The sequence below is a fragment of the Trypanosoma melophagium genome, assembly GCF_022059095.1.
Source record: "Trypanosoma melophagium isolate St. Kilda chromosome Unknown ctg1segment0, whole genome shotgun sequence".
Classification (NCBI taxonomy): Eukaryota; Euglenozoa; class Kinetoplastea; order Trypanosomatida; family Trypanosomatidae; genus Trypanosoma; species Trypanosoma melophagium.
The window spans coordinates 287,440-309,120 of NW_027125132.1; the positions used below are offsets into that span (position 1 = coordinate 287,440).

The 21,681-nt window shown below is 44.1% G+C and overlaps 10 protein-coding genes across 10 annotated transcripts; 7 read left to right on the forward strand and 3 right to left on the reverse strand.

Moving 5' to 3' along the window:
• Positions 1 to 271: 271 nt before the first annotated feature.
• On the forward strand, positions 272 to 1,771 carry LSM04_007731 (uncharacterized protein; the record flags this gene model as incomplete). Its single annotated transcript, XM_067335264.1, has 1 exon — positions 272 to 1,771. One exon carries the CDS (start codon positions 272 to 274, stop codon positions 1,769 to 1,771), a length of 1,500 nt encoding a protein of 499 aa, XP_067195376.1.
• Positions 1,772 to 2,247: 476 nt separating this feature from the next.
• Positions 2,248 to 3,609, forward strand: LSM04_001645 (RNA recognition motif domain; the record flags this gene model as incomplete). Its single annotated transcript, XM_067335265.1, has 1 exon — positions 2,248 to 3,609. One exon carries the CDS (start codon positions 2,248 to 2,250, stop codon positions 3,607 to 3,609), a length of 1,362 nt encoding a protein of 453 aa, XP_067195006.1.
• A 402-nt stretch (positions 3,610 to 4,011) lies between these two features.
• LSM04_003641 (Flavodoxin/nitric oxide synthase) lies at positions 4,012 to 6,096 on the forward strand (the record flags this gene model as incomplete). Its single annotated transcript, XM_067335266.1, has 1 exon — positions 4,012 to 6,096. The coding sequence occupies one exon, from the start codon at positions 4,012 to 4,014 to the stop codon at positions 6,094 to 6,096; it is 2,085 nt and encodes a 694-aa protein (XP_067195126.1).
• A 343-nt stretch (positions 6,097 to 6,439) lies between these two features.
• LSM04_007613 (uncharacterized protein) lies at positions 6,440 to 7,033 on the forward strand (the record flags this gene model as incomplete). The annotated part of the gene is made up of 1 exon (XM_067335268.1): positions 6,440 to 7,033. The coding sequence occupies one exon, from the start codon at positions 6,440 to 6,442 to the stop codon at positions 7,031 to 7,033; it is 594 nt and encodes a 197-aa protein (XP_067195362.1).
• An 830-nt stretch (positions 7,034 to 7,863) lies between these two features.
• LSM04_005920 (uncharacterized protein) lies at positions 7,864 to 8,214 on the forward strand (the record flags this gene model as incomplete). The annotated part of the gene is made up of 1 exon (XM_067335269.1): positions 7,864 to 8,214. The coding sequence occupies one exon, from the start codon at positions 7,864 to 7,866 to the stop codon at positions 8,212 to 8,214; it is 351 nt and encodes a 116-aa protein (XP_067195263.1).
• Positions 8,215 to 8,489: 275 nt separating this feature from the next.
• On the forward strand, positions 8,490 to 9,437 carry LSM04_009249 (Palmitoyltransferase; the record flags this gene model as incomplete). The annotated part of the gene is made up of 1 exon (XM_067335270.1): positions 8,490 to 9,437. The coding sequence occupies one exon, from the start codon at positions 8,490 to 8,492 to the stop codon at positions 9,435 to 9,437; it is 948 nt and encodes a 315-aa protein (XP_067195467.1).
• Positions 9,438 to 9,668: 231 nt separating this feature from the next.
• LSM04_003993 (uncharacterized protein) lies at positions 9,669 to 10,213 on the forward strand (the record flags this gene model as incomplete). Its single annotated transcript, XM_067335271.1, has 2 exons — positions 9,669 to 9,852; positions 9,903 to 10,213. 2 exons carry the CDS (start codon positions 9,669 to 9,671, stop codon positions 10,211 to 10,213), a joined length of 495 nt encoding a protein of 164 aa, XP_067195147.1.
• Positions 10,214 to 13,028: 2,815 nt separating this feature from the next.
• LSM04_004529 (uncharacterized protein) lies at positions 13,029 to 13,556 on the reverse strand (the record flags this gene model as incomplete). The annotated part of the gene is made up of 1 exon (XM_067335272.1): positions 13,029 to 13,556. The coding sequence occupies one exon, from the start codon at positions 13,554 to 13,556 to the stop codon at positions 13,029 to 13,031; it is 528 nt and encodes a 175-aa protein (XP_067195178.1).
• A 4,675-nt stretch (positions 13,557 to 18,231) lies between these two features.
• LSM04_008914 (FCP1 homology domain) lies at positions 18,232 to 19,203 on the reverse strand (the record flags this gene model as incomplete). Its single annotated transcript, XM_067335273.1, has 1 exon — positions 18,232 to 19,203. The coding sequence occupies one exon, from the start codon at positions 19,201 to 19,203 to the stop codon at positions 18,232 to 18,234; it is 972 nt and encodes a 323-aa protein (XP_067195450.1).
• A 347-nt stretch (positions 19,204 to 19,550) lies between these two features.
• On the reverse strand, positions 19,551 to 21,503 carry LSM04_002643 (uncharacterized protein; the record flags this gene model as incomplete). The annotated part of the gene is made up of 1 exon (XM_067335274.1): positions 19,551 to 21,503. One exon carries the CDS (start codon positions 21,501 to 21,503, stop codon positions 19,551 to 19,553), a length of 1,953 nt encoding a protein of 650 aa, XP_067195068.1.
• Positions 21,504 to 21,681: the final 178 nt, after the last annotated feature.

Here is a 21,681-nt window from a genome sequence, read left to right on the forward strand (position 1 = left end):
TGGATTTGAGTTGCCTTTTCTTTGTTTCCTCCAGTGTGTAAAGTAATGCGTGAGGAAAGTAAACAAAAAAAAAGAGAAAAGCATGAGAAATTTGATGGTTTAGAGTTGAAATCTAAAATGGTGTGTTATCTTTATTACCTTTTATTTTCCGAAATGTTTTATCTTTTATTATTATTATTATTATTATTATTATTCTGATTGGTTTTACCCCCTTGGGTCTAAGAACTTGTTTCTTTTCTGCTTATTCTAACAAAGAGTAATGGAGACAAAGATGATTCTCGATAACGTTTTTCCTGTTAGCAGCGGTGTGCCATCGTTGGGCTTGCAGGTTGGCGGTGCCCCACTGGAGGATGTCTTGACCGCCATAGTTCGAATCCTTCGATCTCAACAAGAGGAATTGGACAAACTGCGTAGGGAGTTTGGAGAGAGAATTAGTAATAACGAAGTTAAACTGCAAAAACACGGTGAGAATATTAGAAATATTTCTAGTGATTTAAAACTACACGAGCGTCCCATTAATTTTTACGGTAAACAGCCAATGCTAACCATGACGGATGCCGTTATAAACATAGAGTCTCGTCTTGCTTCTGCTGAGAAGAAGGAGAAGGACAACACGGCTGTACGTTTAGTTGAAACTAATAATAAAAAAATAGCGCATGCATATTATAACCGATGGTTGATATTTCGAAATATGCGAACTACTGGTAGATTATTACTGGTAGAAACAAGAAAAAGTATTTGTCAGCGTTATATAAGAAAGTGGATTCGCTTTCTCGCTTACCAAGCCAAACGGCGGGCCCAGCAGCGACATCTCACTAGACTATTATTAACGCATGAGAGTCGTTTGTTGCTGACATATTGGCATAAATGGACGGAGGAAATAAAAACAAGAGAATATCATCGGACACAACGACGAATCTCAGCATATGATAGTGCTGATTTGGTAGTTCGTTTAACCTCCCGTAATATAGCTCGTCGTGTTTTTAATGATTGGTTGAAATTTTTAGAATCCTCCAAGGAACCTGGAAATTATGTGAAACGAGCTTTACTACTAGAACAGAAAACAGCTCGATTATTAGCAGAAGGATACCTACAAAAATGGTTTGATGCACATCGCTGGCGCAGAGTTTTCCTTATGCGTTTGAAAGCATTAGAAGTAATGCGAAGCAAAATATATCGTGATTTTACCCACTCTTATCTGAAAAGTTGGTTCTCTTTTACTGAAAAACGCCGTCATCGACGTAAAATTTATTCCCTTATTCCATATTATCATCATGGACATCTCTCTGCGTTGGCGCGTCGGTACTTCTCTCGTCTCTACACTTTTCGTTTACTACGTAAAGAGGCGCGGGAAAAGGAGGCATTAGAGCAACGTTTAAAAGAAATAGGAGAACGCGCAGATGGAATTCAAAAACAGTTAGATTTGGGTCTTCATACATTGGCACACACAAACAGTGTTTTGGCTCGTGTAGTGGATACCGTTATGATTGCAGAGGAACCCCGTACTGCTATTCAGCGACTGTTACAGGAAGAAACATCAGATTTCATGCCTAAAGTATCGTTGACAAATGAGGTAGAAGCTCGCGTTCCACCTGTTACCGCGTTTGATACTCAAATGCGTATTAAAGAAACAGAACCTTCAAATGAGAGGGAATGGCAACCCGTCAAAGAGCCGCAATATTCTAGCGCAGGGGAAATGCTTCAGAATCTACGTGCTCGTCTAGGCAAAACTTACAAAACAAGTGCAAACAGTTCAAGGAGTGGTAAATAAAAATTATTATTATTATTATTATTATTATTATTATTATTATTATTATTATTATTATTTTTTTTTTTTTTTTTGCTGTGTTTGTATGTTTCTTTAATCCCTTTGTATACGTATATATATACTTTCGTACATGTAGTTATGCTTGTATATTTTGGGGAAGTTACCTGTTTTTTCTCAATATTTTTCTTTCTTCTCTCTTTTTTTTTCACCCTCTCTCATTTTCCTTGCGCACGTCTATGTGTGAATATATATATATATATATATATATATATATATATTTCTTTTGAATAAAGATTGTCGAAATTCTGTGTTCCATCCTACTATTTCTCTGCAACATCGGTTTAGTACTACACTTTATTCTGTTGTCCGTTATTCTCGCTCCTCATAGCCATCTTTTTTTTTGAAAATAATAGGGAAAAGGTGGTCCTTTTTCTTTTTTTTTTTATTTCTCTTTCTCACTATTGATTTCATTCAGTCATATGTCCCTGACAGCAGAGTTATTTGGTTCAACCGCCCCGTCGTCATCGGCAACAGTAGCAGCGGAAAAGCCGAATGAAAATGTTGAGTCTACGAGTAAGGCAATTTCGTTTGAACCGACGAAAAAAGCTTCCTTTGATCTTTTCGCATTAGCACCACAAGTGAAGAAGGCTTCTCGTAAAGAAAAACAACGCCTTCGCGTGATTGAGAATTTCGGTGTTAACAAGGGCGAACGCAGTGTTGATGAGTCTGGTAAGGAGAAGGAGAGTATCTTCGCTACAGTGCTTCTTGATGATGATAAGGATAATAAGGCTGATGGGGCAGAAAAGAATGGATCAAAACGGAAAAAACACCTACGTCATGCACTACACAGAAACGAGGAAGAAGAATCTCGCACAGTATTTCTTGGGAACCTTGTGAATGATGTTAAAAAGCGTACCATAGAAAAAATATTTAAAAGCTGTGGTCCAATTGAATGTGTTCGCATTCGTGCTCAAGCTCTTGGAGAAGAAGATGGTTCTAGTAAAAATAACAGCAATAGCAATAATAATAATAATAATAATAATAATAATAATAATAAACAGAAGAAAGGTGTTGGTCGTGCCATTCGTATTCTTCGTGGAGAGATTAAAAAGGGTGATGAGTACAGTGCAGTAGCATATGTCTTATTCAAGGAAAAGGCATCTGTGGCGAAGGCACTTGATAAAAATGGTATAATTGTAGATGGTCGTCATATTGTGGTTACTACGATGGATCCTGAGAGCGCCGCCTATGCACCAAATACATCCATTTTTATTGGTAATATTGCCTATGATACGAATGAAGAGGTGGTGTGGAATTTTTTCGTCGAAAAGGGAGTCTCAGATGTAAAGCGTGTACGTTTGATTCGAGATCGTGATACTGGGAAATGCAAGGGGTTTGGTTATGTGGAGTTTCATCACGCTTCATCTGTGCCAAAAGCCATTGCCGTACGTGGCAGTTTACTTAACGGTCGTGAAGTGCGAATTGTGCATGTGCAAAAGTCAAAGGCGCTTGGGGCAATACAAGTAAGTAGAAGGGAGAAGCGAAAGCGTGAGGAACTTGCCACCGCTGGAAATTACGGAAAAGGTAGCGGCATGGATGAGAATGGAAAGAATAATAATAATAATAATAATAATAATAATAAGAGATCCCGCAGAGAGGAAAGGGAGGCCTCTACACGACAACCCGGTAGTGATGAACAACCCTCGTGGATGGGAGTTGTGACAAATCCCCGCAAAAAGATACCAAAGGATCTCCGGCCGTTGGTGGAAGGTAAAAAAGCCCGACAGGCAACAGGCCCGCGAGCACCGGTGAAGCATAAAATGCGCAATCCAGAAAAGTAACCTTTCCAGGTTGCTTTTCTTGTTTTTGTTTTTATTGTTGGTTTTTAATTTGTTTTTTGGCTTCCATTTTTTTTTTCGGCGTTTCTGTATTTGCGATGTGTTTTAATAATAATAATAATAATAATAATAATAATGATAAATAAACAGTTGTTTCTGTGTCTGTGTGTGTGTGTCTGAGTGATTGATGAAATGGCGAATAATCGAGTAAAACCCCATAAATAGGCAGGTGTCTCTGTAGAAAAAAAGGGAAAACATAAAAAAAAAGGTGAGGAAACTAATCGAAAAGGAAAAATTCCATGTTGGTTGTTTTTTTTTTGTTTTAAAAGAGCAGGAGAATGTTCTTTTTCCTTTCTTCTTATTTGTCTTCTTTTGTGTTGCTATTTACAGTCTATTTGGCCAGGGATGCGACGTCCTTTGGGGATTGCAGTCTGCTTAATTGCAGGGGCTTCTATTGGGGCCTTAATTGTACGGTTGTGGAAATCACGTAAATATGTTGCACCATATACGAGAAGCTTTGCTTCAAAGTACGCTGAAATCATAAAAAAAGAAGGAAAAGAAAGTGTTGAACATAGCGACGAAATCGCACGTTTGATGGTTATTTATGGAAGTAGTACTGGTAATGCTGAAGCTTATGCTAAGAACCTGGTATCAAATTTAAAGGAACGTGGTGCTGATGTGGCACTTATTGATCCCTCTTCTTGGGCTCATCTAAGTCGGTTTAACTCTCAACAAGATCTTTTTCCAGTAAATGAGAAGGGTGAATCTCCTATTGTGATATTTATAGTGTCAAGTACCGGTGAAGGGGAAGTACCAGCAAATTTTTACTGTCTCTTTGCCGAGATGCAGTCAGCTTTGCAAAGGGGAGGAACCGAAGGTAAAATGGTATTTTCTGATATATCATATGCTGTTTTTGCTTTGGGTGATAGCTCTTATAAGTACTTTTGTCGGGGAGGATTATTTGTAAATATGCTTCTTAAGAAAGGTGGAGGAAAAGAGTTACTACCTGTTGGAATTGGGGATGCACGAAATCCACTACAGGAAGATGAATTTGAAGAATGGGAAGAAAAACTTATGGGAGTTCTTGAAGAACGATGTGGAATAGTATTAACGGCAACATCAGATGCACCTCCTAAACCCCAATTAATATTTCAATTTACACCTGAAAAGTCTGTTAGTCCATTACCTTTTATTCCACCACCTTCACTACTAGAACCATCTGTGCAAAACCCTGTTGAACTTGTAATAAAGGAGAAAACCCCACGCACAGTAAAACGTGATGATGGTAGTTTTATTCTTCATCTTGTTCTGAGTATTGAAGATTACACGATAACTTACCAAGCAGGAGATCATCTCGGTATTTATCCAGCTAATTTGCCTGATATAATTGAAGCGTATCGAGTAGTATTAAATATTTCTGAAAAAGAATGGATGACGCCTGTAGAACTGTGTACAACCGCAAATGCACGTTCTCGGGCTTCATTAAGAAATACATTTCCTGCTTGTGTAACTTTACGGACAGTATTTGAACGTTATTTGGATTTACATGGTAAACCTCGTAAGTCAATGTTGCGTGTACTAGCGAAATATTGCTCTAATCCAAATGAAAAAGATCTCTTTACGGAGTTACTTAACCGAGATATTCAAAAAAATAAAAAAAAAGATAATTCAGAAATTGACACCCCAACTACAGATCGAACACCAACTTCTGTTTTTCGTACCTTACTGGATTATTTAAAACATTTTCCAAGTTGTTGTTCTATACCTATTGCTCACTTCTTGGAAATGATGCCACGGGTGCAACCACGGTATTACTCAATAGCCTCTGATAGGATAACACATCCAAAAACGGTGGAAGTGTTTATCCGAATTGTTCCTGATGGAATGAATTCAAAATATCTGCAAAGTGTTTCAGTAGGAGAAAAGATAACTGCCTTTATTCGTAAATCTACTTTTCACCTCCCTGCAAAATGTGGTGAACGTCCTGTTGTGATGATTGGACCTGGTACTGGTGTGGCCTCAATGGTGGGTTTCTGTTATCGACGGGCCGCATTAATGAAAAAACAACCCAATAACACATTTGGTCCAATGGTTCTCTTCTTTGGGACCCAACGACGCGAGACGGAGTACTTTGTACGTGAAGAGTTAGAAGAGTGGTGCCCACAAGGCGAGGGAAAAATCGCGGCGGCAGATGTTTCACCACCCCCTGTTCTCACGCTCTTAGATTTGGCTTTTAGCCGTGATCAATGTGAAAAGTATTATGTAACAAATCTTCTAAAAAAGCATAAGGATTATATTTTAAAACTTCTTACTAGTACTACAAATGGTGGATGTCTTCTTTATGTTTCAGGAAATGCCTCTGAAATGGCGAAAAGTGTCGATCAAACTTTGGTAGACCTTTTGGTTTACGGTGGTATGACTCGTTCTGCAGCATCTAAATTTTTACAAAACATGGAAAACGAACATAAATTTATGAAAGATGTGTACTAATCCTTCTTTTTTTGTTGTGTGAATACCTTCTAAATAATTTATTTCGTTTTCTTATATATATATATATATATATATATATATTACTTTTCCTATGGAAAGAGAGACGTCCGGTTTTGTAAGGAAATACCACCTTATGAAATAGTTGTGTATTTTTGCTTTTCTTAATCTTTCTGCCTCACCTCTCTCTCTCTTTTTTTTTGTTGTGATATTTTCCTTTTTATTATTTGCCTTCTTACTTTTATTCTTCTAATATTCCCTTGTAAGTTGACTATCACGCTTATTCTAGGGGTTAAGAAGGAGAACACGGGTGTGTACACCATAGAAACATCTGCGGTTGTTGCCAATGAGCTCGGATGAGATGGATGCCTTTCGTGCCGAACTTCTGCGGCAGAAAATTATATTCGAGGCGGAGCTGCGCCGCCAGCGGGACACATTTGAGGAACAACTGTCGAGAATGGCGCAGGAATTAGCCGATCGGGAGGCGGACTGCCGCAATCTGCAGGCCGTCGTCACGATTCTGGGCAAAAAAGTAGACTCGTTGCTCGAGCGGCGGGTGGCCACCCCGCAGCGGCGACCCTCGCCGAGCCGATCCACGTCGAGTCCACCCGGCGATAACAACAACGGCCCACGGGAGGCGGGCAGCGCTCGGAATATTCCACCACTGCGGGTTCCGAGTCCTTCCACGCGGCGGTCATCGCCGTTTCGGCGCAATACAAATAATAATTCTTCCTCCTCCGCCAGACTCGCACCCACAGGCTCTCTCTTTCATGGTCAAAGTATTAGCAGCGTAGGGGGCAGCTGCCACAACAGCCCGGCACGCCATCCCAGTCTTAACGGTCACCGACCAAAACTTGGACAGGAGAATATACCTGACCATTGTCTTCTTCGTAGGACGAGTGGTGCCCGTTCACAGAAACTCAAGACAGGAGAAGATTGATGATGAAAGAAAATGTATTACCTAAAATGTGACACAAAAACACACACATATTTGTATTTATAGTGTGTGTGTGTTCTTGTATGTTGTTATTTTTTTCGTTTTGGTCCGTTTCATTATCCATGTCGATAGGTCTCTTTTTGTTGTTCCTTGTTATTGTCGTTCTTCTTTTTTGGGGTGGCGCACACGTGGATATATATAAAGGTAGAAATGTTTCTGTTTTTTTTAGAGGACTAGAGTGTCGGTTGCATTTTCTATTTTGGATGCACACTTTCTTTCTTTTTTTTCTGCTTTTTCTGTCTTGTCGTGGATTGGAGTGGGGAAGAGTGTCCTATTATTTTATCAAAGTACGTGACAGAAACCGCATCACCTTCCCTCCCATATACCCCTTATCAAAAAAAAAAAAAAAACAGCAACAAACGGTAGAATGCAGGTGAGTCCGACAGCAATAGAATGTGCTATTTTTTGCGCTGGTGGACATTGTATCAGCTTCATTTTTCTGACACCGATGTTTTTCCTACTCATTATTATTATTATTATTATTATTATTATTATTATTATTATTATTATTATTATTATTATTATTATTATTATTATTATTATTATTGAGTATTATAATTTCTCTCTGGTGTTTAACCTTCACCTGTTCCGTAAGCTTTTTTTTTGCATATATTCTTTGAATGTTGTTTGTTGGTGGTGGTTTTCTTCTTTTCTCTATATTTGTAATTAACAATGGTTCGTTTTAATAGACGCACGAGAGAGGTGTTCTTATTCGGCGTCAGATTTTCCATTTTTGAAAGACAAAGATAAAGCACCAGAAAAAAAAAGGTGGAATGGTTTCGTGTAATGGCAAAGAGACTCCGCCCAGAGTAGATGAACGTACCTTAGAGAATATGAAAATAGCAGAAAAAATAGGTGCGGAGAGTTTTGAAGAAAATACAAAAATTCTTCGAAAAATGGCGTGGCGTGGAGCACGTGCCTTTTTGGTTTGTGGCTTTGGTGTCGCTGCCTTTGGTTATGCGATGCGGCGGCGGCGTATGCATGAAGAGATGAAACGCGTTCAGGAACTTGAAGAAGGACCAACTCAGCGTTATCTTGAGGAGATGCGGGGACTGGGTTTTGATGTAGATACCCTAGAGGAGGAACTTGGGGCAGAACGAAAGGCCAGGCAACAGCCAAAGTGAGGCCCCACCCCTCCCCAATGGAAAGAAGGGAAATTGAAAGAAAACGAAAAAAAAGAAAGAAGAAAAAGTTTGAACTTTCTTTTGTGTTGTTTTATTCATTATTTTTTTTCAGTTTAATGAGTAAAGGAAAGGAAATTATTAGAGAGTTTTTTTTTAGATTTATTGTTCCTATATTGCTTTCTTTTTTTTTTTGTCTCCTAAAAAGGAAAGGGAAAAGGACGCATAGAAGAGTCTCTTTTTTCTTTGTCTCTGTGTGTGTGTGTCTCTGTGTGCTCATGGAAAATGACTGTTCTCTGGGATCGGGGAGTGCATTTTCCCAACGTGAACGATACACTCGGGACAGAGTTACACGTCCAAATGCGGATGCAGAGTTCTATCGAGTTTTTGAAGGGACTATGCCACACGGACCTCCACTTCGTTGGTCGAATGCCCCCAAACGTGTTCTAGGACGATCTACTTTGCTATGGTGCTGCGTTGTTACACACGATGGTGTAAACAGTATTTGTATTGTTTTTTTGATACTTTTGATAGATCTCATATTTATGATTGGTGTGGTTCCACGTGGAGAAATTTACAGTTATTTAGTTGTTTCCATATTTTCTATCGCCGCTCTTATTTGTTTGATTTTATCTGTTACGGTTGATCCTGGAATCTTGCTACCTCTTCCTCCTGATCCAGGAAGACAACCTGAGATAGCTATGATTAACGGTAAAGAGGTACTTTGCAAGATATGCCCTACATGTCACATAGTTCGACCTCCTAGAAGTACACATTGTCAATTTTGCGATTACTGTGTTGAGGTATTTGATCACCATTGTGGTGTAATAGGGTGTTGTGTTGCCAAGAGAACTTTTCGTTTTTTTGGTGGTTTCTTTATTTTTACAAGTATTCTCGCAATATTTGTTCTTATTCGCGCTGCAGTGGCGCTAGCTGATAGCCCCCGGAACTCTGATACTGCATCAGGACGTTGGGAAATTGCTGCCATTGCTATTTCCCTTGTGGGGGCTGGTTTTGCTGGTTGTGTCGTTGTCCCAATGGCGGTGTATTACATTTACCTCGGTTGCATGAACTCTACGCAGAAGGAATCTGCTCGTTTCGGTCTTGGATTATTTGAGCCAAATCGAGATTTCAATGAAGGATTTTGTCGTAATTTCTGGCGTTGCTATTTCGGACCACTAGGAAAGAGTCGCATCACAACTGAAAATGCCGATATCCGTGTATAGAATCCTCTTTGATGTGATTTCCCCAAAGTTTTTTTTTCTCGTTGTTGTTACTGTTGTTTTCATCTGATCTTCCCCTTCACCGCGCGGCGAAAGCTAAAAAGAAGAAAATGGGGTTCTTCTTTCTCTTTCTCTTTCTCTGTCCCCACTGCCTTGTGTGTTAACTGTGCCTCCCTTTTCTTTTTTCTTGTTACCACAGACACAAGCAGCCCACAGTGATATTGAATAACAAGGATGCTCATCCAACTGCGCCGCGTGGTGTACCTGTTGGTACTTCTGCAGTGCTGTTTGGGTGTGAGTGTGGCCAGTGCGGGAGAAACTAAAAACCCTGGGACTGATGCCGGTTTTGCTTCGGCGAGCAGTGCATTGAGAGAGTCGATCAATTGTGCGGAAGAACTGATTGCGAAAGGAACGGCTTGTGTGTGGGTGTGGAACGAACTCATGCGTTCTATGCGAAGGCTCTGGAAGCCAAGAAGGCCAGCGATGAAATGGATGTGGCTGTCAGGCGGGTTGAGAACAAGGCGAGGTACGACAGGAAAAATGAAGAGGTGAAAGGGAAACTCGAAGAACCCAAAGGAATGGTGAAGGGTGAGAGTTCTGTGACGGAAGCCACAACTGCGGTCCTGGAGGCGATAACATCGATCGCATGGGCGGATTATTTGCATGACAATTGTAGGAACTTAAGTGAGAGCATGAAAATCGAAGAAAGGCAACTTGGAGATCTTTATCTGGGTTTCAAAGATTTTTTTCTAACGGGATGGAGAAGACGGAGGAAATGAAGCAACTCGAAGAAAAAGGTGGTAATACAAAGGAAGGGTTGACCAAGACGATGGAAGAAGTCAAGAAGGAGGAATCGAATAACGAAAAGACCTTCTCTATTGCGAGGGAGAAGTTAATAGAGGTGAAAAAAGCGGTTATAGAAGCGGAAGCAAAACTCCAAGCAATTTCCACGGCGGTTGCGGAGTTGGGAAAGTCTGCGCAGCCGCAGGCATTGATTTGGGTGACGTTAGAGAGGGAAATGGAAAACGGCAAAAGCGAAAAGGAGGGCAAACTGAAGAAAGTTACTGAAGAAAGTCCTGATGCCGAAGTGAAAATGAAAAGGGATGCTCTCAGTGATGAAGATAAGAACAGGTTGATAAAAGCATTGGAAGAGGAGGCCGAGCGGGTGGCAGAAAAGAGGAGAAGAAAGGAAGCAGGAAAAGCGTGGGCGGCTGAAGAAGAAGAAGAAGAGATACAGGCAGCAGAGGAGGCGGTGAATAAGACCAAGGAAAAAAATAAGGATGGCAGCAGCAGTCCTGCATTATTGCACAGTCCCTTGTTGCTTCTTGTTCTGATGTGTGTGTTGGGTTGCACTCTTGTGTGCTGATTGGTGTTTCCATGACACACAGCTGCACAGTGTTAACCTTTGTTCGACTGGACATGGATGCATTGTGAGGTCACTTTTCTTTTTAATGGATGTTGAAATTTTTCTTCTTTCCAGTGCGATAAATCTCTTGTTTGCTTGTTTGTAAATGGATACATCTATTGCATTCCCCATGGCGCTCATCAGACGACAAACCATCTTTTTTGTGATGGAGTGTTCTTTTTCTTTGTTCGCATTATCTGGGTTCTGCTTTCCCGCTGTTCACTGCGTGTGCCTGGTGTGTGTGTGTGTGTGTGTTCCGTAATATTACTAACTTTTGCTTTTACCCATGGGAATGGGATAGAATCCCCAATGCGTTACAATTGCTGTGACTGAAATGTGAAGAATGGCAGGAGGTTCAAGACACACAAACACGCACACAGTAACAACCTTCCTTCTCTTTGTGTGTGTGGACTGTCATCATGTGTGTGCATCATTCCCATTGCTCGTCCTGTACGAAAGGCACACGCGCACACCAACTGCAGGGACTTGTGTTCTTGTCTCCTGAACATGTTCACATGATGATCACGGCTTTCTTTTCTTTTTTTTGTTTTCGTTGTTTTGTTTTCCCCCTGTGTGGTGCTGTGTGTGCGTGTCTGTTCTGCTGCATATGGTGGTGTGCTCCTCAAGCCAACCAATAGGCGTGGTGCTTTGTGCTTTCCCACACCGTGCATCAGTACAGACACGCAGTCCTCTGCAGACACATTCTTTTATACACTCTTCCCTTCTTTCCTTGTGTGTGTTTTCTTTTCATTATTAATTTGCACTGTGTGTGTGCAGCTGTGTGTGTCTCTTTTGCGTTTCCCATGCACCTTGTGTGTCTTGGGTTTTGTGTAGTAATTCTTTTTAATTGCTAATTGCAGGCTGCAGGCTATGCAAACAATGAATACTTGGTCACTATACTTTTACCATATAATAAATACTCGTTATGAACCATAAAGTGGATGTGTCTGTCTTCGGGCATCACAGCCACATTAAGTCATGAATTTCTTTTGTTTTTTTTCATTTTTGCTCTATTATTGTGTCTGCCTCACGCAGTCACTCTCTCTTTTCTTTACATTTTTATTTTGGTGAAAATATTGGTGGGTTGTGGGTGTTTGAGAGTGCCCTTCCTATGTGTGTCCTTGTGTGTGTTGGGGTTTCTCCTCGCACCGCCCACGTAATGAAAACACATTTCTTTGTTCTCGCCTTCTCTCTCTGTTGGTGGTGTCACTCAAAGCATGACCACGAGCATATTTCTCTGCCCTTGTGGTGTAGTGTGTTGTGTGGTTCGCTTGAGTGACTGCAGCCTGCGGGGAGGGACTGAGACTGCTCCGCTTCGGCTTCACGTAATGGGTTTGTTTTTCTTTTTGGGGTGCGTATTGATGCAATGGTTTGGTTGGTGTGGGTGAATGCTGCTCTAATTGGGAGTGTCAGCTGTGATTGTGTTATTGTGTGCCGTCGATATCCTGTTTTTCTTTTTTTCCGTTGCTCTTGTGTTTTCTGTTCCTCTCTGCAGGTGTGTGACTCAGTGTAGGGTTTTAGTGTATGCCTTAGTGCCTCTCTGGCATGGGCATGTGGGTGAGATGGAAACTCTGTGTTGCTGGACCGCGCCGCTGCGGATTCTCGGTGGTTGGTGTGTTTCTGCTGGACGCTGATGTGTTTGCGGTGCGCTAACTGTCGGTGTGGCGATATCCCCGCCGCGTGTTTGAGGGGCTGGAGTGAAGGTGCGGTTCCTTTGCGTTGTTGTGTGATTGGGGCCGCACATGAGTGCACTGTTGGGATTCCCTCTGTTGTGAGTTGCAATCTGGCGAAGTGATGGTGAGGGGCTGGGCGAAGAGAGCATGGAGCCATGTTTGTAGTTTGATTCTACTCTGACTCTGTGGTGTGTTTGCACTTCTCCTTGTTTATTTCTGTTGTTGTTGATTGGGCTGCAGTTAACGTGTGCGGCTGTTATGGTTGGTGTGCCGTGCCTCCCCGCCACTTTCTCTTTCTCTCTTTATCACTGTGTGTTTTTGGGAATGTGATGTGAACCATCGAGGCATTTGCATTGACCACAACGTGATTCTCGGACCTCTTTTCGCCAAGCCACCCAACACAGGCACGGGACTGACATGCCACACTTCTTCCCCTCACACACCGTGACTCCTTTCTTTCCTCTCCTCCACGCAAACTCGCATCCCGTCCTGTTTTGCGCGGCTCACGCTCAGCGTTCAACTCTTGCATTCGGGGGAAGGGCATTCCAAACGCGAAGGCTCACGGCGGCGTGGGGCACCTATATACAAGCACGCCTGGAGGCTCATCTTGAACGGGATCGCACTCCAAACGCAATCGCGTTGGCCTGGTCGAAATTCCTGTCCGACGACAGTTGCGGCGCGGCATGCACTCCAAACATGCACGTCACACAGCAACACATCAACACAAAAACACAACCACTTTTTGCGCCCCTCTCCAAACGAGAGAACATGCATGGGCTGGCATGGGCGGCATGCTTCGCTTCGGCGGGGCTCGAGGGGCACTTTACGTCCCGAGGCGCTGAAACTTGAGGCCTGAAATATCATGCTCAGGGACTTTGAACTTGAGAGAGATAAAGGAGGTGAGAAGGAGAGGGGAAAGGATGAAACCCGGCAACCAGTCTGCACGAGGCGCGAGCCGCTCGTCGTGGGGCTCGTTGTCGGGTTTCGCCCTTTACTTTTTTCCCCGCGACGGTGATGAAGCAGACGACGCTGTGGCCTCGACATCGCTGGCGTCTTGGCGGAAAAGACGGGGCGACGGAAGAAGATGTGACCCCACCGCCGTCTTGGAAGGAGGGCGATGGCGCAACCCCTTCCTTCCCTTACATTCCCGACACCCGTCTCGCGTCATTGCGCCCGAGCCGTGGGCAGCACACACACAACCGTGGGTCAAGGGCATCCGAGAAAACCTCGTCTTGAACATGCAACGCACGCCCCACTTCCCGTTTTGGGCCCCATGCGGCGGGCGAGATTGCAGCGAGCTGCAACAAACAGAAATTCATGCGTAGCCTCGTCGGCATTAAATGGGAGGACACTCCGCGATGGTGTTGGAATGTAATTCCGAGAAGTTTTGGAGCTTTCTCTAGACCGGCAGGGGTGCCGCGCAGTTCAAGGGAGAGGGGGTTTGGGTCCAACGATCCAAAGAGGGTGTATTTCGTTTTGTCTGCGTTTACTTCCATGAAGTAGCTCTTGGACCATTCATCAACCACATTTATTCCGCTTTGTAGCACACTGTTGATGACGTCTCTGTTCTCATGCCGTGCTGCTAGCGTGGGATCATAAGCAAAAAAGCCATGGTACAGAAGAGGAACTTGAGATAATCGTTTGCTTAGAGTGTTCATTACTATAATGGACATAAGCGGGCCTAGAACCGTTCCTTGCGGTACGCCGCGGTGGAATAGCATTAGTAGTGAGGATTTTCCTTGGACTCGTACTTTAGCCTGACGTCCTTTTAAAAATGGGGCTGACCATCGGATGATGTGGAGTGGGAGCTCCATCTCTCGCATCGCAATAACGATTCGGTCGTGATCTACAGTATCGAAGGCCTTGGCGTAATCAACGAATACGGCACCTTTGCGCGAGTCGTATGAAGGTCTCTTGAGTGCTGCGCGCAGGTGTAGTAATTGGTCCAGTGTGGAGTGGCCAGGCCTGAACCCGGATTGTTGTGGGGTCAGCTTGGGTTCAATAACATCCCGAATACGGGCTGCCATAATCCTTTCCATTAGTTTGGAAATGCAGCTAGTTAATTTGACTGGTCTAAACGGGTCTGGTCTGTTGCCTTCTTCCCTGGTTTGGGGAGGGGCGCAATAACACCTACTTTCCAAGCAGCTGGGACAATACCAGTGCGGAGACTCCCATTGAAAAGTGATGGGGTTTCTGCTTTCGCTCTGGGTCCCAAATGTCGGAGAGCCTCGCTGTGAATCCCATCCGGACCAGCCGCCGTTCCTTTCGGGAGAAGGCGCTGGGCCCGTTCCAGTTCCGCTTCTGTAATGGGCGCAAATTCCTCGCCAACAACTGGGATGGTTTGCGGAGGGTGGGAGTGTGGGTGCCGTCTGGCTCGTGCGGGGTAAAGACGGATAAAGTGCTTGGCCTTCTGATTTTCCGTGAGCGTCGTGTTGTTAATCTTTATCGCCGGGGTGCTCAGTGGGCGTGGGGCGTAAATCCTCTTTGCAATGTTCCAACGGCAGCCGTCTGCTACGGCCATCTTGCCGCAGAGGGCTTTCCATCTTTTATGGGAGGCTTGTCTCGGCATCTCTCTGCGGCGTGCTGCCAACCTGTCTCTATAGACAGAGGCTTTGCATTGTTGGATCTCCGGCTCGATCTCACTGAGTTCTGGAGTCCAAAAGGGGGCAGTGTCTCGTCCTCCGCGGGGGACCGCTGCAGCTGTTGCGATGCGGATCGCGGAGGCGAGTAAACGTTCTCGTTTGTGAACGCTCATCTTCTGTGTCGGTAGTTTTCGGCATTGGGCATTTGACATTTGTCTAAAACGAGACCATTTCGCCTTCTTCCATGCATAGAGTGGGGCACGGGGGCGAGGGAACCGCAGTGGTTCATCATCATCTACTGCTACTACTTCGAAGAGGGTGATATAATGGTCACTATCCGGAGAGAACTTGGCTGTCCAAGACTCTATGCGACACTCTCGGGATAGTGCCACGTCCGGCGCGGACAGACCGTGACGTGTAGTGTGGCGGGTGCTTTCTCCATTGTTCTGTATGACACAATCGTTATCTAGGCACCGTTGCGCTGGCACATCGCCACGTGTATCAGGTGGGATCGCGCGATTCCAGGCCAACGCATGCGTTTCAGCATCTGCACCAATGGGGCGGGGTCTGCTAGTCATCAAGAGCGTGTCCAGTTGCGATGCTGTAAATGATTGCCCTGGGGAGAAGTATGCTGGCGTCACTGGGAGCGCCAGCCCTTCTGTCAAGTGGGTCGTTGCGTGAGTACACCCAATGCTCGCCACAACAGACGATCCTACTTCCACCGGCAGGTCTTCACGAACCAGAATCGAAACGCCGCCACCTTTAGAGGGGCAGGACACTCCATGATGTCGATAACCAGCGATTGTGAAACTCGACACTTCCGCAAAAGACATTTTCGTCTCGCTTAGAAGGCCGAATGGCACGTTTTCCTCAACCAGGGTTTTGTGGAGAGCAAGCCTCTTGGCCTGGGTAAGTCCAGCTGAGTTCCACCGCATACCTCGCAGAGAAGGGCCGGGATTTTCCTCCACATCACCGCTCAGCAGTAACTTGGTACAGGTGATACTGCCGACAGCACGTCGACACGTGCCCCAGGACCTTCTTGGATTCAGTTCTGCCCCAGCACGACGCGGCTGGTCCCGGTGCTGCGCGACGCCGTAGTTTAAGCGCCAGCGAGTTTTCCAGAAGAAAAACATTTCTTGAGAAGTAAATCACATCCAGACTGATTCCCTCATCACATTGATTCTGCCATGCTGAAATTTGCGCTCTTTTTTTTTTTATACCTCGTGTCTTTATGGGTTTTACCCCAACGGTACGGCTATCAGCTTCTCGCCGTAGAGCACCAAGGTTGCTGTCTATGGAGAGCGCTGTTTGAGAGAAAAATCCTTTCGTTTTGTGGGATCCTCAAGCTCTTGTAATATTTATTTTGTTATTTTGGGGTTTTATTAGTTGAGTTTTGTTATTTTCAAGTTTTGTTTTATTTTTATTTTTATAACCAATCCATGCGCAGTAAAACAGTCTACGAGGGATTCTCTACTCCCACCATCCTTTCCCAGAGCCCGTCGGCCACTCTCCTTTTGTTATTAATTTTTGTTATTTTTGGTTTTTTAGTTAATGATTGGGCCCCAATGATCTCCTCTGTTTTTTGTTGCTTCTTGGGGATCGCGGCAAGCGTCTCTTGAGACTAATCCTTTCAGGGATTCCATAATCGAGCTCGTCGCTGGCCTTAGAGGGGTGTAGGGGCCTTAGAGGGGCGGAGGAAGGAGGCGTAGGGGTTCTGGACCGCGAAGTCTGCGGTATCGCATAGTTCCGCCCCGCTGCCAGAAGGAATTGGGCTAACTGTTTAGAAAAGCACAGTTTCTGGAGAGGGATATCTGTTATAGCATACTGTATTTGCAATGGACGAAGGGCGGGGCAACTCAAGAGATGCAGCGCTGTTTCTTCGCAGCCGGTGCGTTGGCCAGTATGCGCGCGAATATGCCGATACCCGTGTTGAGACATGCGGTGTTGTGTGAGGCCTGATTTGCTCATGCATTGTCTGTTGCATGTGGGGCAAATCAGGGTCGCAAGGTCTCTGATGTTCTCGCCCTTGCTTCAGGAGGATTTGGTTGCCCCTTTGGCAGGCATGCCTTCGCCATGGTGAAAATTTCTGCAGCGAATGGCGAGTGAAGGCATGTTGGCGTAGAACTTCTTACACATACCGCACTGAACCTTGCCGTGGTCCTCACCTTCCGGTGGCGACGAGTCTCGCTGACGTTTTTTATTTCTGGGAAACGTTACCTTTATCGTAATCGGCAATATCGGAGTTCCAGGTGGGCGTTTAAATTTTTTGTGGCACGATAGAGCTCCTATGTTACCGAAATCCCTCAGACAAAATTCACAGCGCAGCGATGCTGGCTGTGGAATTAACTGCGTGCCGGGTGCGTCTTTCCTGGGGTCCTCAGGATGGCGTGCTCTAATGTGGGCTTTGGGGCCTGTTTTAGAGCGCGCTATCATTTCACATTTGTCACATGGAAATGCCGATCCCTCTGGTATTGGTTCATCTGCTCTTGGCCGCTTTCTTTCAGCGGGAGGGCATTCTGCGTTGCGCATGCACCCGAGGTGGCGAGTTAATCCGTTTTTCTGGGGGAAGGTTCGGTGACATAAATTGCATGCAAAGGGATGTTTTTCTCTGCATTTGCTGATTGGCGAGGTAACGTATTTACCGGGGATGGGGAAAATAATGGAACCCCGGACGCAATAATTCCCCTTCAGCCGGGCTGTCCGGGACGGCCCTTGGATGTTCGTGGCGTGGGTGTAGTCGTCGGAGTTTTTTTTTTTTTGCCGCCCCGCTTTCTCCCCTTTCCTCCTGGGTCGGGGTGGTCGGGGGCGGCGGGGTTCGCTTCCTAAAAAAATAACGCCCGGCTTGTGGCTGGAATCAAAAACCACAGGGAAAAGGCTCAGAAAAAAAAAGGCAAAAAGACACAATAAGAAAAGGCATGGCGGATTTTCCTCCTTGACAGTTCTTCTTTCCCGCGGCAAGCCAGAAAACAAAACAAATTGGCAACAACAACGAGAACAACAACACCAGGACAAAGGAAGAGAGAGAGAGAGAGAGAGAGACGCAAAAAGCAGGATCAACACAAGAGTAAAACAAACAGAAAAAAGAATTAACAGTAACATTTCTGTTTTTATTCTTATATTTTTTCATATCCACTTTCTCAACCCTCTGGCGGGGCAAGGTCTGTTGACGTCACCTTTTCTTTACGGGAACGCGCTGGTGTCTTACCCGTTCCTTTCCTACATTCTGGACGGGAGATGCGTTTTGACGGTGGCGTCATTGAGCTGCTGGGTGGCGCTCCGCGTTTGCGACGCTTACCTAGAAAATATGTGGGAATGCCCTTGCCATCCGAACCGAGGATCACCTGCTGTGTGAGAAGTGGGCATCTGGAAAGGAATTCCGGAACACTTTCACCACTGGCAGACAAATCCAAGAGGACCTCTTGAAGTAAAAGAAGGGTGCGATCTGTGAACTGGCGCTTCGGTTTCGTTACCGTGGAAGGGGGTGTTGTTGTCGTTGTTGTGCTATCCTTACCTTCACCGCCATCTTGTGAATTTATTTCCTTTTCTTGAGATGGGGTCGGGGTTCCTGGAACCTCAAAATCTTCCACAATAATGCCATTTTTAGGATTTGCCCGAACACAATCTGGTGTATTTTCTACAATAATAACATAGTTTATATCCCTACCCAGTTTTTTAAGATCTTTTGTGTAATCATCAGTTGAAAACCATGTTTTGTGTCGGTAAATCAAATGTTGGATGATACACTCTTCATTGATTTCCTCCAAAATATTTTTGGCATACTCTCTTTCACCAGCTGTCCAAACAATAACTTCAAAATCATTCTTTATAGAACGAAGTAATTCTCTCAAGTATGCACGAGCGTACAAAGGACCCTCGCGTGCATAAACCACTGTCTCATCCAAATCTAAAACCACAGTATATTTTTTAACCTTAGAAGTTAGGGGTGCCACAAGTTGATCTTCACGGTGCGTCATGGTTGGTTTGCGTCGCATGCGGACCTCATCTACATTAGCAGGACGACCTGCCTCATAAACATTTTCACGCAGCAACTCACATCCTTTGGGAGGAGGCGGTGTGGCTGGTGTTAAGGTTACGGGAGTTCCAGGCATTTACTACCAACACCACCCTAACTCCCTTTGTTTTTACAACATCACAAAATAAATATACATAAACAAAAAGAAAAACAAAAGGAAAGGAGAAGGTGAGATTTGTGAAACATGCAAAAACAACAACCAAGACAAAATCCACTTTACCAAATACCATGAATATCTAAAGAAAAGTAGAAAAACAAAAACAGAACAAAACGCCTTCTCAATTTAAAGCAATATATGCACTTCTTCTCGGATGAAGGAGGAGATAAGAAAGCCAAAAACAAAAACAAAAACAACATGTGAAATGAGAATAGGGAGAATGAATTTATTTCCATCCAGAGAAACATCGCCTTCAAAGAAATATTCTAGGCTCCATCATTCTCATCTGGGTCGCGTAGGTCAGTATCCTCTACGACCCGGGAATCAAACACCACTTCATCTTCTTCCCACCATGCCGATGTGTTTTGTTTCCCACAATCAACTGGAGTTCTATTACCTGTTGACACAACCACCTGTGTATGTCTTGGGCACGCTGGACAGGGTAAATACGGATCTTTTTTGCCAAAGTTTACATAACCATCTGAAAACAATGCACAAATCGTGTGATACATTTCATTACAGTCAGGGTGATAGCAAGACACACTAGCACCAGGCATGCCACACAAATTACACATTTGCATGGGTAAATCGCAAAATACGACATCCTCAAGTTCAGATCCTTTTTGATAACCTGAGCAAATATGAACACAGCGACAATGCACAACATGAACGGTTCGAGTTCGAAGATCCACAAAATGCGCAGAACAAACTAGACGATTGCGTTGTTTATTACCCTTAGTAAGCCGTCTGTCGCTTAATGCATAACGAAGTTCAGTCATTGAGGGAATATTTCGTCCCATATTACGAGTGTTGTTCCTTAACAGATCTTTCACAACAGTTAAGGTGCTCTCATCATCACAATTTACACCACAAATAATACACACATTACTTACTTCCTTCCGGCGACGAATCCTTTCTTTTTTATCTTCTTCTTGAACTTTTTGTTGCTCAACAATAGGGTCACGCATTCGCACATCTTTTTGTGTAATATGTGGGGTATCGGGTTCCCAATAAACAGGCTCCTCCCGAGTCCGCTTGGAGAGAAACTGGGATTGTTGTCGTCTAACCTGTTCACCTAACTGTGAAGGAACCACACCCGAGACGGGGACACCACCACCACCTGAAGAAGTCCCACTGGCAAAGGAAAACATTGTTCGCTTAGCCCCACTATGAATAGAGGATGAAGATGAAGAACCTGGAGTGGAATGCACCTTTGGAATAGTGGGACTCATATTCAGATCATGGGTATCACGCAAAGCTGCAAGATCACCAAGATTCACAAGCCCAACTGGTTTAAGACTTTCTCTTACTGTGATAACTTGTTGTTCACACCGCAATGCGATGGGCACCGGAAGCACCTGAACTACTTCCATTCTAGATCCACGATTCATTCTGATAAGAAATGGATGTAAATTTGTCTGAAAACGTCTATCTATATCATTTTTAACGCGAACGTAAACATTTCGCAACTCCACTACCTGTTTTCGATCGCCTCGAAGGTTTTCCCGAATGGCTTTTTGTACAGTTTCATCAAAAGTCATTGAGGTAATTTGTTGCTGTTTATTTTCCAAATCACAAAAGTCTATCTCACATACTGACAAATTGGGTTTGGGAGTTTTAAAACGTATCGCGATAACAACTCCACGAATAAAGAAATTAGGATATTTAGGAGGAAACGTAATATCACCAATAGGAACATAAACACTGTCAGTGATATGAGCTTGTAAAGCATCTGAAGTTAAAGGGACAACTAAGTTTCCTTTGCTTTGAATATTGAAATCTATTGGTTTTTCACGTCCAACTTCAACGTCAAATGAAACTCCCTTTTCCACGATTAGTTCATTACAATCATCATTATCATCCCTTATTGCTCCCATGGCGTGAATCTCAGCAGATGTCACCCCAAGAATGTCACCACCACTAATACTAGCATTAGCCCTAGTTGTGGCGTCTTCCATTAAACCAACCAATAATTCACTCAGGTAGGCATCATCAACTACCAGCGTATCCCCTGTTTTTGCATCCGTGTGGAATACGGTGAAATCACAGGGAGGGGCATCCATAAACCGAAGCTTCTTCTCCACAATAGTGCTAATGCTATCATAGCCGTGATCGTGCGGATCTGTAAAAGTCATGGTATCTCGAAAGACACGCTCGCCCTGGACACCAGGCACATTCTTGAAACGAAGACGCAGTGCGAGGCGAACCACCACCACCATTTGGGGATGGCGTCTGTTTGACCCCTCACCAAAAGCCCCAATTTCTTATCAAGAAAAATAAATAAATGATCATAAACCAGAGAAAAAAGGATAAAAGAAAAAGGAATCGCTCAGAGAAGAAATACAGAAAAGGATCTGAAACAAACACAGAAAGAAAAAAAACTTGGTAAAATATTTA